The following is a 13,523-nucleotide window of genomic DNA, read 5'->3' as shown; positions in this document are numbered from 1 at the left end:
AAATGTCCTGTTTATATTTTACCTCCACCTGGACAGAAGCTAGTTCTTTTGTATTCTTACTGCCCCTCCCCCTCCCCATAGCAACCAGCACAAGATTCCGCCGTGTGTAGTCTATAAATAAATGTTAAATCATAGAGCCTTAGAATTTTGGAGTCAGACAGGGATCTTCAGAGTCGCATTTGTCCAATCCTTTATAGATGGGGAAACAGGTCTAGAGAGATTAGGTGACTTGCTCAAAGCCACACAGCTGGCTATTGACAGGGCAAGGGGCAGAGCCCAGGTTTCTCCGGCCTGAAGTCTGTACCCTAAACTGTCCTTAGATAATCAATCAGTGACAGAGACACCTGAGTTCACACAAGGTCTCCAGGGGTTGATGACGATAGGAGAAACTGGCTTTTCCGAAACATGTACAAAGATTCGGTCCACGCCCCTAGCAGACCTTCGGGAGGACTAACTCCTCAGCTCGGCGTCCAGCAGAGTCCCAAGTTACGGCCGCACTCGTTTATGCGTCTGTCGGCCTCCTCCGACAGGACCGAGTACTCGAGGGCCCCGCGCGCAGGGGCTCTCCTCCGGCCCCTCCCCCGCCGCCGAACTGTCACACAGCCGCCGCGCGGCCCGCCCCCACGTGGACTCGGCTCGGAGGATCAAAGTCTGTTTGCAGCCCGGCCCCCGCAGGTGTGCTGGGAGCTGCGATGGTCCGCAGCGCAGAAGCCAGGACTTCGCCACACCCGAGGGGACCCGGCCCGCCCCTCCCCCTCCCGCTGCACGCGGCCCGCGCCCCCAATTCGCCCGCCGCTGCACCCGGCCACGGGCCCCCGGCCCACGCCCGGCTCCGGGAGGAAAAGGCCCCGCCCCCATCTGTTGGAGCCGCGACCCCGCCCCCTTCCCGCCCCTCCGAGACTACATCCATTAGTGAGCGTGGCTGGGCGGGACGCCGAGGCTGTCGTGAGGGGGTCCTGGCCAATGGGGAAGCGTGCCGGGCCTGGTGGGCGGGGCGTCAAGGCCTTGTCACGCTCGGGTCCGTGTGAAAACGGGGGTTCCGAGTGCAAAGCAAAGTTTTTTTGTAAACCGTCTGCAAAGGCGGGGGGGCGAACAAGGCGCCCGAGACCGGGCCGAGTGCAGCTGCCGTGGCCGCGGTCGCTTCTGTAGCTCCTTAGCCATCCGCTCCTCAGTCCTGCCGCCGCGGAGGAAACCAGCAAGCGGAGCCCTCAGATGCTCGGAGCTTTCTCGGCGCGAAGCTGCCGGTTGCTCTCGCCTGCCGCCGTCGCCCGCCGCCCTCCTGCTCCTGCTCCGGCTCCGACTCTTGGTACCCCGCTCCGGGAGCCCAGCTCCCCAGCACTGCCGCCGCCTGGGTGTGGGGGCTGCTGGGGCTGAGCCGGGCCTCCGCGCCGGCTGTGAGGACGGACGCCTGAGGAGCTGCGCGGCGCCGCGCCGCCGGCTGGCGGAGGACGCCCACAGGCGCGGGGCTCGGCGGCTTGACCTGGGCTTGTCCCCGTGCGGCCGCGGGGGCCCCTCAGCGGTTTCCCGAACGGCCCGACTCGGGCGCTCCTCCGTGTCGCGGTCACCTACCCTCCGCCCTCCGCCAACGCCGCCGCCACACGAGTCTCCGGGCCGGGCTCGGCGGGCCCCGCAGCCGCAGCCATGGGGTGCTGGGGTCGGAACCGGGGCCGGCTGCTGTGCATGCTGGCGCTGACCTTCATGTTCATGGTGCTGGAGGTGGTGGTGAGCCGGGTGACCTCGTCGCTGGCGATGCTCTCCGACTCCTTCCACATGCTGTCGGACGTGCTGGCGCTGGTGGTGGCGCTGGTGGCCGAGCGCTTCGCCCGGCGGACCCACGCCACCCAGAAGAACACGTTCGGCTGGATCCGAGCCGAGGTGATGGGGGCTCTGGTGAACGCCATCTTCCTGACTGGCCTCTGCTTCGCCATCCTGCTGGAGGCCATCGAGCGCTTCGTCGAGCCGCACGAGATGCAGCAGCCGCTGGTGGTCCTTGGGGTCGGCGTGGCCGGGCTGCTGGTCAACGTGCTGGGGCTCTGCCTCTTCCACCATCACAGCGGCTTCAGCCAGGACTCCGGCCACGGCCACTCTCACGGGGGTCACGGCCACAGCCTCCCCAAGGGGCCTCGCGTTAAGAGCAGCCGCCCCGGGAGCAGCGACATCAACGTGGCCCCGGGCGAGCAGGGTCCCGACCAGGAGGAGACCAACACCCTGGTGGCCAATACCAGCAACTCCAACGGGCTGAAACTGGACCCCGCAGGTGAGCCGGGAAAGTCGCTGCCTCAGGTGGTTGGGTTTGGGGAGCCCAGAGCCTCGCTTGGCCTTTGGCGGGGTGGCCCGCACGCCCCCTGCTGCCCGAGCGGGCCTGCGCCGCGCCGCCCCTGCCTGCTCCCTCCCCGTCCTGCACACGCCCCGCTGCTTCAGGAAATCAGAACCCCCTCAGCCGGGTGCTAGGAGCGGGGGACGCGTCTGGCATATTTGTAGGTGGGGCCTGTGGGTCAGACCCTAAGGAAAAGGGTCAGGAGGTGACCATCATCCCGCTGCAGTCCACACCCGCACTTGGCTGTCTTTACAGACTGCAGCAACTTTGCTGGAGACTTGTCTGGTTATGGTTATAACAGAATCAGAAATGCTTCCCAGTTCAATTCCTTGGCCCTCTTGGGAAACGGAGAGAATCCCCAATTCGTCCCCGGTTGTTGGGTGCTGGAAACCTTGCTCTGCCAGAGTAGTTCTTATGCCCATTGAGCTCCGTTTGATAATATGCGTTAGAGTATGTAAACCCTGGTTAAAGGTTTCTTTTATGAACAGCAGTGTATGCTTCAGCTAATTGATCCCTAATCTTGGAAATCATAGATTTAGGACCTGTCTGGGCATGTTTAACATTTTCTTAGGACTTTTCATAATCGTACTGAACTAAAAGTGATGGTGATTTATTCATCTTATATTTTGAGTGGATGCTTTTTATATTTAACATTAAGTGCTCTTGAAGGAAATTTGGAAAATAAATGTTGAAAGAAAGGAGATGGAAGTGACTCAACCAATGTCCTACTACCCAGGCTCAATGGTGCTTAACAATTTGGTCTTATTTCCTTCATTTACGTTTATTTACCTTGTATCGTTATAAATATTGCTACGTAATTTTCCTTTCCGAGTGCGGAATATCAAGTTAGTGAAATTAAGTTGTACATTGGGCAGATTTAATAAGTAATTGGTTTTCCTCTCCACTCGGCAAGGTGTTATTCCAAAGAAAATTAACTTTCTCTGGTGTGTAATTTCTTGAAAAGATCAATACTTTTGATTTAAAAGTAGGGGAGGTAGTCATTTAGTTTCAATTTTTCTAATAATCTCTGTGATTATTGATTTATATTGTTGATTTGTCAGTTTTTAAACCCCCTCTACCAAGAAACTTTTGTATTCGTAATAAAAGTTTAAAAGTTAAAATTGGTTTTATTCTCAAGCAATTGGCCTCAGTGACAAAGAGTGACTAGAGAGTGCCCGAGTATCAAATCAGGTATTTTGTATTAGTAGACTTATTCCTAGCTGCATTTAATTTTGGTGTTAGCACTCAATTTTATGTTTTCCTTTGTATATGCCATAAAGTATAGCAGAATGTTTGCAAGACTCCACCCCCATAGAAAAGATACACTCTTTTGGAGAGGAGGAGGCAGGAGAGTGGTTAGGAGGGTGAAGAATCCGTATCACAATTACTTAATTTAGCCCTGGCCATTATGTCCTGGCTCGTTCCCAGAATGTCAATTTATATTAAATTGCTCTGGGCACACTTTTTTAATTGTACTTTGTGAAAAAATTTTCACCTTCATCACCACTTAAAAAGAATTAGATGAGGATGTTTATATAAACACTTTAAATGTATTTGCTATAAAATTTTTATTTCTTTGTAGACCCAGAAAAACCCAGAAGTGGTGATACAGTGGAAGTACAAGTGAATGGAAATCTTATCAGAGAGCCTGACCATGTGGAACTGGAAGAAGATAGGGCTGGACAACTTAACATGCGTGGAGTTTTTCTGCATGTCCTTGGAGATGCCTTGGGTTCAGTGATTGTAGTAGTAAATGCTTTAGTCTTTTACTTTTCTTGGAAAGGTTGTTCTGAAGGGGATTTTTGTGTGAACCCATGTTTCCCTGACCCCTGCAAAGCATTTGTAGAAATAATTAATAGTACTCATGCATCAGTTTATGAGGCTGGTCCTTGCTGGGTGCTATATTTAGATCCAACTCTTTGTGTTGTAATGGTTTGTATACTTCTTTACACAACCTATCCATTACTTAAGGAATCTGCTCTTATTCTTCTACAAACTGTTCCTAAACAAATTGATATCAGAAATTTGATAAAAGAACTTCGAAATGTTGAAGGAGTTGAGGAAGTTCATGAATTACATGTTTGGCAGCTTGCTGGAAGCAGAATCATTGCCACTGCTCACATAAAATGTGAAGATCCAACATCATACATGGAGGTGGCTAAAACCATTAAAGACGTTTTTCATAATCACGGAATTCATGCTACTACCATTCAGCCTGAATTTGCTAGTGTAGGTTCTAAATCAAGTGTAGTCCCATGTGAACTTGCCTGCAGAACTCAGTGTGCTTTGAAGCAATGTTGTGGGACACTGCCACAAGCCCATTCTGGAAAGGATGCAGAAAAGACCCCAACAGTTAGCATTTCTTGTTTAGAACTTAGTAACAATCTAGAGAAGAAGCCCAGGAGGACTAAAGCTGAAAACATCCCTGCTGTTGTGATAGAGATTAAAAACATGCCAAACAAACAACCTGAATCATCTTTGTGAGTCTTGAAAAAGATGTGATATTTGACTTTTGCTTTAAACTGCAAGAGGAAAAAGACTCCATTGAAATTCTAAGTTTGCCAAGTAGTGTAATTGAAGTCCTTGTCTGGTCACACAGTTTAATTCTATTTTTGTAAGAACATAATGGGACTGCATAACAGTTCTATATTACAACTTTGTGATTATTAGTACAGAGTACAGCTATGCTGTGACTGTTTTGGAAAGCCAGTTTTAACACTATGTTACATTTTTGTTTAAAGTAAGTTAAACCTTATATAACATAATGACATTTGATTTCTGGATTTTTCCCATGATAAAAATTAGGGGGATAAATAAAATTGTTACTGGAATTTCTCTGCTTTTCTTTTCCCCTAGTGTTACACTTTCTTAGAATCATAACTGATAGAACTTTAAAATCATCAACAGTTTGTTTCCTTTGACATTTTAGGTAATATTGCCCTTTGAGATCATTACATAGCATAATGGCAGCATATTTTAAGAGTGACTCATGGCTATTAGTAGGAAATAAGATCAGTTACTATCCTGTATTCTGTATTGCTGACTATTAAACAGTAAGATAATTAACAAATTGAACTACAGTTTACACACAGTAGGGCAAACGGGGTAGTAAGAGCAGGGAAGAAAGTTTACCAAACTAAATATTTAGGTTATTGTATGATAATATTGAGACTACATTTCTAAATTATTTTGAGAATTCCAACTTTTTATTATACCAAAGTTAATCTGAAACTTGGACATGTTCACCAGCATTACTTTCTTTGAAAGATTGGTATAAAAACATTGAGCTGCAAGTTTACTCACAAAATATATAAGTATTTTTAAGGATGTTGACACCTAATAATTACATGCTAAATGCAAACTATTAATGTAATCTTTTAAACCGGGTGTTTGAAAAGAAATTTTCAAAGTCATCTCATGATAACCAATCATGAATAGATTTAAATGGAGCTTTTTGAGCACAACCAGCAATGCTTGTGCTTTCTAAGAGCCACTGAATTGAGAGAAAAGAAAACCAGAAGGTTAATGCAGTTTGGATATTAAATTCTTAGAGAGCAAAATTAATAATTAAAGCAAAATTAATTAAGATTTTGTAAGTCATCCTGTCTTCACATACTCAGATCTTCCAATAGTGGCTTATTTTGCAAGATGCCACAATATCTACATAGAAAATTGTTTGTGGCTATTTCATTATTGCTATAGATTTCAAATCCAACACAAATATTATTTAAGGGTGTTTAAGTTATATTTTTCTTGATAGAGGGTATACTTTGTGACGAAATTAGATTTTTGTCCTTGAAAGGATGAATATTAGTATCAGTTATGTATAGCTCTATTTTTCTAGAAACAAGGTATTCTGACTACTTTTATAGCTGACTACTTTTGGGATGGCTATGTTTTGGGATTTAAAATAGTTCATTGTTTAATGGGTTGCAAGAGGGAAAAGTGTTAGGATTTGACAGTTACTTTTTAAAGGGATAATCTTTTGTGGTGTGTGTTTTTCCTAGTATAAGCCTATTGCTGGCAATGGGCCTATTTAAGAACAGATGATTTTTTCCAATGAAAATATGGTAATTTTAGGAACACAGTTTGTAAGTTCACATTTACTATAATGGGCCAAAACCATAACCTGCCAGTTTGCAATACATCTTGATCTTTTAATATTCTTATCTGATATCGTGTAATTCAATTCCTAAACTGATAGTTACCATGAATATTGCGAAAAGGCTTGGGAGGTTTTTTTTTTAAAGATGAAATTGAGGGATCTCATCTGGGCGAATAAGAAGAGAAAGCTGTGAATTGTACTGTATCATGTACATTCCTGATTTAATATTTTACAGAACATTTTATTCAGATATCAATTTGTTATATAAACATTTCAGCAATGATACAAAGATAACTGATAAAATATATTACATTCAATGAGGTTTTCTTTACAAATGCTCTACTCAAGGTCTGTGTCTTAAAGCTGGTATAACGCCTAAGTGTAAGACATCAACTGAGGATTTTAAAAAATGGTATATAAGCATGGGACAAGGGCTATGTTTATTTTTCAAAAGTGCTTTGAAGATAACAGCCTTTAGGTTTTAGTTATTTCACTTTTCATAATTTTTAAGTAGCTTATATATAACGGTGGTACCATAGGATTTTCTTTTTTCAATTGACTGTCAGCAAAAACAGTGGGCACTGACTCAACCTTCTGAGTTTTAGCGGAGAATTATTTATTTCTTTACAATGCACTTTCTAACCCATTTTAGCTATATTAGCATTATCTTTAAAAAAAAAAGAAGACATGCTTTTGTATTTAAATATTGTAGGATTTAAGTGTCTTTCTCAAAATAGCTTATTCCTTTCTGAAAGAAAATGAGGGAAGTACTCTGAATTACTAGGAGACTTAAACCCAATATTTAAATATGCTATTTTATAACACTGCATCAGTTTTAGGAGTTGCATCTCTCCTGCTGGCTCTTTTATATTTGAGCAAGATCAGTATAGAATGTGTTTAGAAACTTGTCTGTTGTCTCAGTTTAGTGAAAAGGAGGTGCTGCACGTGCCTGAATTAAAACCAAGAAATTTTTCCAAGCCAAATGCAGCCTTAGTGATGAGAGATTTAATTCTCCATTGTCACCTTTTAGCTTTTATGATTGCTTAGTTTTTTCTGAAGGATGTCTGCATTGTAAAACTATGGACTAGAACCTAAAAAACAGAATCCTCAAAAACTTTGCTATATGTGTTTTAACATTTTAGAGAACAGTATGTTGAATAACTAAGGTATGTAACTTGAATAGGAAAAATATCCATCAAATGCACCTTGGAAAATCACAGTAGGTAGAAGGCTATGTTAACCGTTCGTGTCTTATTAACATCCTTAAGTTGATTTTGAATTTTTGACAGTTTTGAGGGAAAAGACCTATGGAACCTAATGTGAAGTATTTCGTATGTTAACTGGTGTTGAGTTGAAGATTTTTACTGTGTATAGGCAGATATCATTTGAATGATAAAAATGTCATTAACCTGCTGTCTTAAGATGTTCACACAAATATGGAGAGTAATTCTACAATATAAAAATATTTATTTTAATACTGAGTTTCAGTTAAGTCATAAACAGTGTTAAAACTCTTGGGAAGGTGTAGGGGTTTTTTGTTTGTCATTTTTAAAATTGAAACTGTGTCATACAGTGTTTCATGTCTCTGAAATTGGGATTATAATAGCACTATTTTGATGTAGCTCTACCGATACTATGTGGTAATGCTATTTTGTTTTACTAACAAGCTCTGGAATATTTAGCAGTCATTTTCGCTGGCACAAGAGCCTTTTGTATGTTATTAAATTTAAACTTTTAAACCAAAAATTTTATGGTCCAGTGTCTTTGGCAAAAAGATGCTGGAGGGAATGTAACATACAATTAATATGTGGTTATATATATATATATATATATAAAAAGACACAAATTGCCATGTTATGGTTCTGCCTTGAAACAGCACAATGAAGTGTATCAGTATATTCTGTGATTATGAAACTTCCATGTTGTGTTGTTTTGTGTCTGCTGTTGCCTGTCCTTTGGGCCAGATGTGGCGCAGTTAAATGCAGTTATCATCTCATTAAATACAGATGCAGATAAAATATCTTTAGTGCTGCAACATTTTACCTTTTTGTATGTTTTAATGACTGTGTGTTATTTTCCAAAGCTGTTCCTACCTCACCATGAGGCTTTATGGATTGTTATGTATTATAAATGTTCTATATGAGACAGACTACTGTGTTTCTTCTCATTTATTAAAAGTTAAGTAGAAAAATAAACTAATTTTAATATCTACTTCATTCGTGCATATGGCCTCCCCTCCTATACTAGGCTTAGTTACGTAGAGAGTTGGATTTCAGAAAATTGAAAGAGAAATTTCAGTTTAACGCAAATGTTGCAAGTGTACAGAGTGACTAGATTACAAGATGGGTGTGAAAGAAAATGTAAGCAAAAATTGTAATTAAAAATTGAAAGGGTAACACTGCAAAGGTTCACTAATATGAAATACTCAGTGACTTTGAATATTATTATAAGCATTAAGCTTATAGATTATATAGTTATGGTTAACCTGCTTTTGGCACTTGCTATTTTTTATTTATAGGCATAGTGTACTAATAAGATTTATTAAATATTTTACACCTGTAAATCATCTAAAATTCTTAACGCAATAGTGTATTATTGTGGTTCTGTGAGCCTCAGGACTATCACAAATGTAGACTCATTAAAAAAATTCATTAAAGAACTGGTATTTTGGGCTGTGAGACAGTTGAAAAAATCAATTGACAATAAATGGCAGTAGATAAAGGAATTGATCTATATACAGTAGATGTTTCAAAGAGGAGGTAAAAAATATTTGGAAAGGATTATGTAGGTTAAAATGGAAAGGAGTAGGGTTTGAGAGGCAAGGAAGCAGGAATAGTGGTATAAAGATAAAGAGTTGGGGGCCTAGGCAGGGTGGCTCATGCCTGTAATCCCAACACTTTGGGAGGCTGTCGTGGGTCAGATCCACTTAAGCTTAGGAGCTCAAGACCAGCCTGGGCAACATGGTAAAACCAGGTCTCTACAAAATAATAATAATACAAAAATTAGCCAGGGCTGGGCATTGTGGCTTACGCCTGTAATCCCAGCACTTTGGGAGGTTGAGGCAGGTGGATCACCTGAGGCCAGGAGTTTGAGACCAGTCTGACCAACATGCGGAAACCCCATCTCTACTAAAAATACAAAAATTAGCCAGGTGTGGTGATGCACACCTGTAGTCCCAGCTACTCAGGAGGCTGAGGTGGGAGGATCACTAGAGCTGGGGAGATGGAGTTTGCAGTGAGCTGAGATAGGGCCACTGCACTCCAGCCTGGGTAACAGCCCAACCCGGTCTCAAAAAAAAAAAAAAAAGTTAAGGGGTTGAGATATATAAAGAGATTATAAAGGTTAAAAGTGTCATGACAACCAGTTCAAATGTGGTTTCATAGGAAAGGAGGACACTACCAATTTCACTATCAATAATTTTTTAGTAGATAAGTGAGAAAGTGGGAAAGGTACTCTCCATATTTGGAATGATATGTGTAGGCAAGTGAGACAGGAAGACAAATCAGTTTACCAGATAATTCAATGCTAAAAGCCAAATACACATGTCCACATGTACATATACTACATTTCAATTGATTCCACACACACATCCTTATACTTTAACATTTCTGAAATCAGAATGCATAGTACAATCAGTGTTATCTTACGATTGCTGTTGGCCAAACTTTTTTCTTATCTCAATGTGTCTATTGTTCAGGGTTCAGAAAAGAATTATCTTCCCAGGCAATATGGTCTTTCAAAAGACTATATGACAATATTCCCTGAAATTTCATGTACTGTGCATTGCACATTTAGATGAAAGCTGTTCCTCGAATTGGATAAAAATAATGAAAAAAGAAAGTCAAGTAACATTGTTTTTAAATAATTTCATAGACATTTCTGAGCCTTCAGAATTGACCATCATTTCCCCCCCGACTACTCTATTCAACCTTTTTTGTTGTTATTGAGTTTTGCTCTGTCGACCTGCTGGAGTGCAGTAGCGCCATCTCAGCTCACTGCAACCTCCGCCTCCTGGGTTCAAGGGATTCTCCTGCCTCAGCCTCTCAGGTAGGTGGACCACGCTCAGCTAATTTTTTCTATTTTTAGTAGAGACAGGGTTTCACCATGTTGCCCAGGCTGGTCTCGAACTCCTGAGCTCAGATGATCCGCCCCCTACAGCCTCCCAAAGTGCTAGGATTTCAGGCGTGAGCCACCACACCCAGCTCAGCCTTTTTTCTTTTAAAGCAAGTAATTTGTGGCACTTTGTTCTTATTTTAAAACCAGTTTCACTTCTAGATTATAAACTGTATTTGGTCAAGACTATGTCTTTTCCATATTTATTTCCTAAGGATATAGCAAAGGGACCAGCACATTGTAGGTATTCAAAGGTGTTTGGAATATTAGGAATGGCGGGAATGGAAAAATATATACAGTAGTTACACTATTAATAGATAAGATACACTGAGCACTAACTTTTTTTTTTCTTTTTCTTCTTTTTTTTTTTTTTTTTGAGACAGAATCTGACTCTGTTGCCCAGGTGGAGTGCAGTGGCAGGATCTTGCCTCACTACAACCTCTGCCTCCTGGGTTCAAGCGATCCTCCCACCTCAGTCTTCTGGAGTAGCTGGGACTACAGGCACCCACCACCATGCCTGGCTAATTTTTGTATTTTTTTTGTAGAGATGCAGTTTCGCAAATATACTGGGCACTTCTGATCACTTATTACTGAGCACTTACTACATATAAGGCACATATGTTTTTATGTATCCCTACAAACCATTAGGTGTATTTCTTCATTCCCTTTATTTTACAGACAAACAGATATTAAAGCATATAGTCTTTACCTCAAGTCATACAGTCAGTCAGTGATGGAGCCAGAACTGGAACTCAGCAAAAGATCTAGGCCTCTTTGCATTCCCACAACTGTGGGCTTTTCAACAACCCACTTAAGTAAATTCAAAATGAAGAGTTCTTTCTAATTTTCATCCAATGAGCAGCAATAGACAAAGCATAGGCACTGAGTACTAGCAAAGCAGGAGAACCAAAAGAAATAAGAAAAGTAATTTTTATACAAAAGTTAGCTGGGCGTGGTGGCAGGCACCTGTAATCCCAGCTACTCAGGAGGCTGAGGCCAGAGGATCCCTTGAACCAGAAGGTGGAGGTTCCAGTGAGTTGAGATTGCGCCACTGCACTCCAGCCTGGGTGACACAGCAAGACTTTGTCTAATAAATAAATAAGCACATAAATAAAATAATTTTCAGAGCATTTAGTATTTATTTAAAAAAAAAAAACAACAAAATATTCAGAAATCAGAACTTTCTTACCTAAATTAGACCTTCTTAAGTTATGGTTTGGTAGCATTTATTTTTAATTACATAAGGGAGAGAAATTACAATTTTTTTAAGGATTTAGGGTCTCTCTTGGTTTTAATCTAGCCTTGTGGACAAGTACCATTCTTTACAAACCAGTATTGTTTTCACCTAATATTGTCCGGCTGGCTTAAATATCCTTAGGGTTACACTGAAAACAGTGAGTCTTTGGGGGCATGAGGAGCAGAGGTGATTGAGGTAAATGTGGATGAGGAGACTAAGGGAGAAGACCATCTGCTTTTCAACAGGGGTGCTATTAGCATTTGCGTGAGACCATCACTGCAGAAATGTCCCATGCATTGAGTTTAACAACTCTGGCTTACTTCTACATGAATGCCTGTAGTTAGCGCTTTTCACTCCCCATCATCAAGACACCCCAACTGTTTCAAATGTCTCCTAGAGAGGCGGTATTGCCCTGCTAGAAACCATAGATGGTCAACCCAGTGGGTCCTCTTTCAGTCTCTCCCACAGGAACCAGACACTACATCTAGTCCCTTCCTTTTACAGAGATATTTGTGTTTTGTATGAACATCAGTTCCATCTTTAAGTCCAGGAATTGTGATTCCATGCCTTGATAGTCAAGTTGAAAATCTGAAGTTTTGATGTCTGAGGTTCATAACCTCTGATACAATTATCACTATAGCACAAGGTAGCCAGGAGCTCTTCTGATCTGTTAGGATGATTCTTCTGTCCAAGAAAACAGTGCAGATATGGCCTTCTGAATTGGCCATGGAACCCCTGCATTAGTTCTATTGAAATATAAAGTAAAAATGCGTTTCTGGCTTTATAAAAGAGGTTCAAAACCAGGGTCTTCTATTAAAATACAAATTTAAATATTTGCATCAAAACTTAGGGCCAGACGCGGTGGCTCGTGCCCATAATCCTAGCACTTTGGGAAGCAAAGGTAGGTGGATCACTTGAGCCCTGAAGTTCGAGACTGGCCTGGGCTCTTCTTTATTCTCTCTACGTTTTCTCTTTTTGTCACAGTCAGAGCCTGCCGAGGAACACAGCTCTGCTGATGCCTGTGTTTATTCCATAGACTCATTTGGACTTACGACCTCCAGCACTTTACAATAATAAATTTGTCCTGTTTTAAGCCACTAAAGTTGTGGTAATTTGTTACAACAGCAATAAGAAATTGATATACGTATATTCTCGGATAAACACTAAATTTTAATATTATTATTAAGACGACTTCTCTCTTTATAGTTCAATTGTACATGGTGGTATAACAGTTTTTGTTGTTGTTGTTGTTGTTGTTGTTGTTGTTGTTGTTGTTTTTGACATAGGGTCTCACTCTGTAGCCCAGGCTGGAGTGCAGTGGTGTGATCTCCGCTCACGGCAGCCTCGACTCCCGGGTTCAAGCAATTCTCCCACCTCTAGTCTCCTGACTAGCTGGGACCACAGGCATGCACCACCATGCACGGATAATTTTTATATTTTTTTGGTAGAGATGCAGTTTCACCATGTTGCCCAGGCTGGTCTTGAACTCCTGATCTCAAGTGGTCCTCCTGCCTCAGCCTCCCAAAGTGCTGGGATTACAGGCATGAGCCACTTCTCTGGTGGTACGACATTTTGTTCAATGCTTATGCAACAATTTATGTTGCATAAGTAAGTTCATGAAACATTGATTTGTGGTTTTAAGGTAGGAAGGAGAGGTTAAGGTTAAATAGTGAAATACAATAAGCAATTTTCTTTATACATGTGGTCGTGTGGTGAGATATCAAGCTTAAGGGGCAAATCCTTAAGGGATT

At 42.0% G+C, this 13,523-nt stretch overlaps 1 protein-coding gene across 1 annotated transcript; it reads left to right on the top strand.

Annotated features, from left to right (window-relative positions):
• Positions 1–1,004: 1,004 nt before the first annotated feature.
• Positions 1,005–8,633, top strand: SLC30A1 (solute carrier family 30 member 1). Its single transcript, XM_023198342.2, has 2 exons — positions 1,005–2,257; positions 3,900–8,633. Exons 1-2 carry the CDS (start codon positions 1,642–1,644, stop codon positions 4,799–4,801), a joined length of 1,518 nt encoding a protein of 505 aa, XP_023054110.1. The 5' UTR covers positions 1,005–1,641; the 3' UTR covers positions 4,802–8,633.
• The last annotated feature ends 4,890 nt before the right edge of the window (positions 8,634–13,523 follow it).

The sequence above is a fragment of the Piliocolobus tephrosceles genome, chromosome 1 (assembly GCF_002776525.5).
Source record: "Piliocolobus tephrosceles isolate RC106 chromosome 1, ASM277652v3, whole genome shotgun sequence".
Lineage (NCBI taxonomy): Eukaryota > Metazoa > Chordata > Mammalia > Primates > Cercopithecidae > Piliocolobus > Piliocolobus tephrosceles.
The sequence above is the reverse complement of the archived record's forward strand: the minus strand, read 5'-3'. Positions and strand labels throughout refer to the sequence as shown.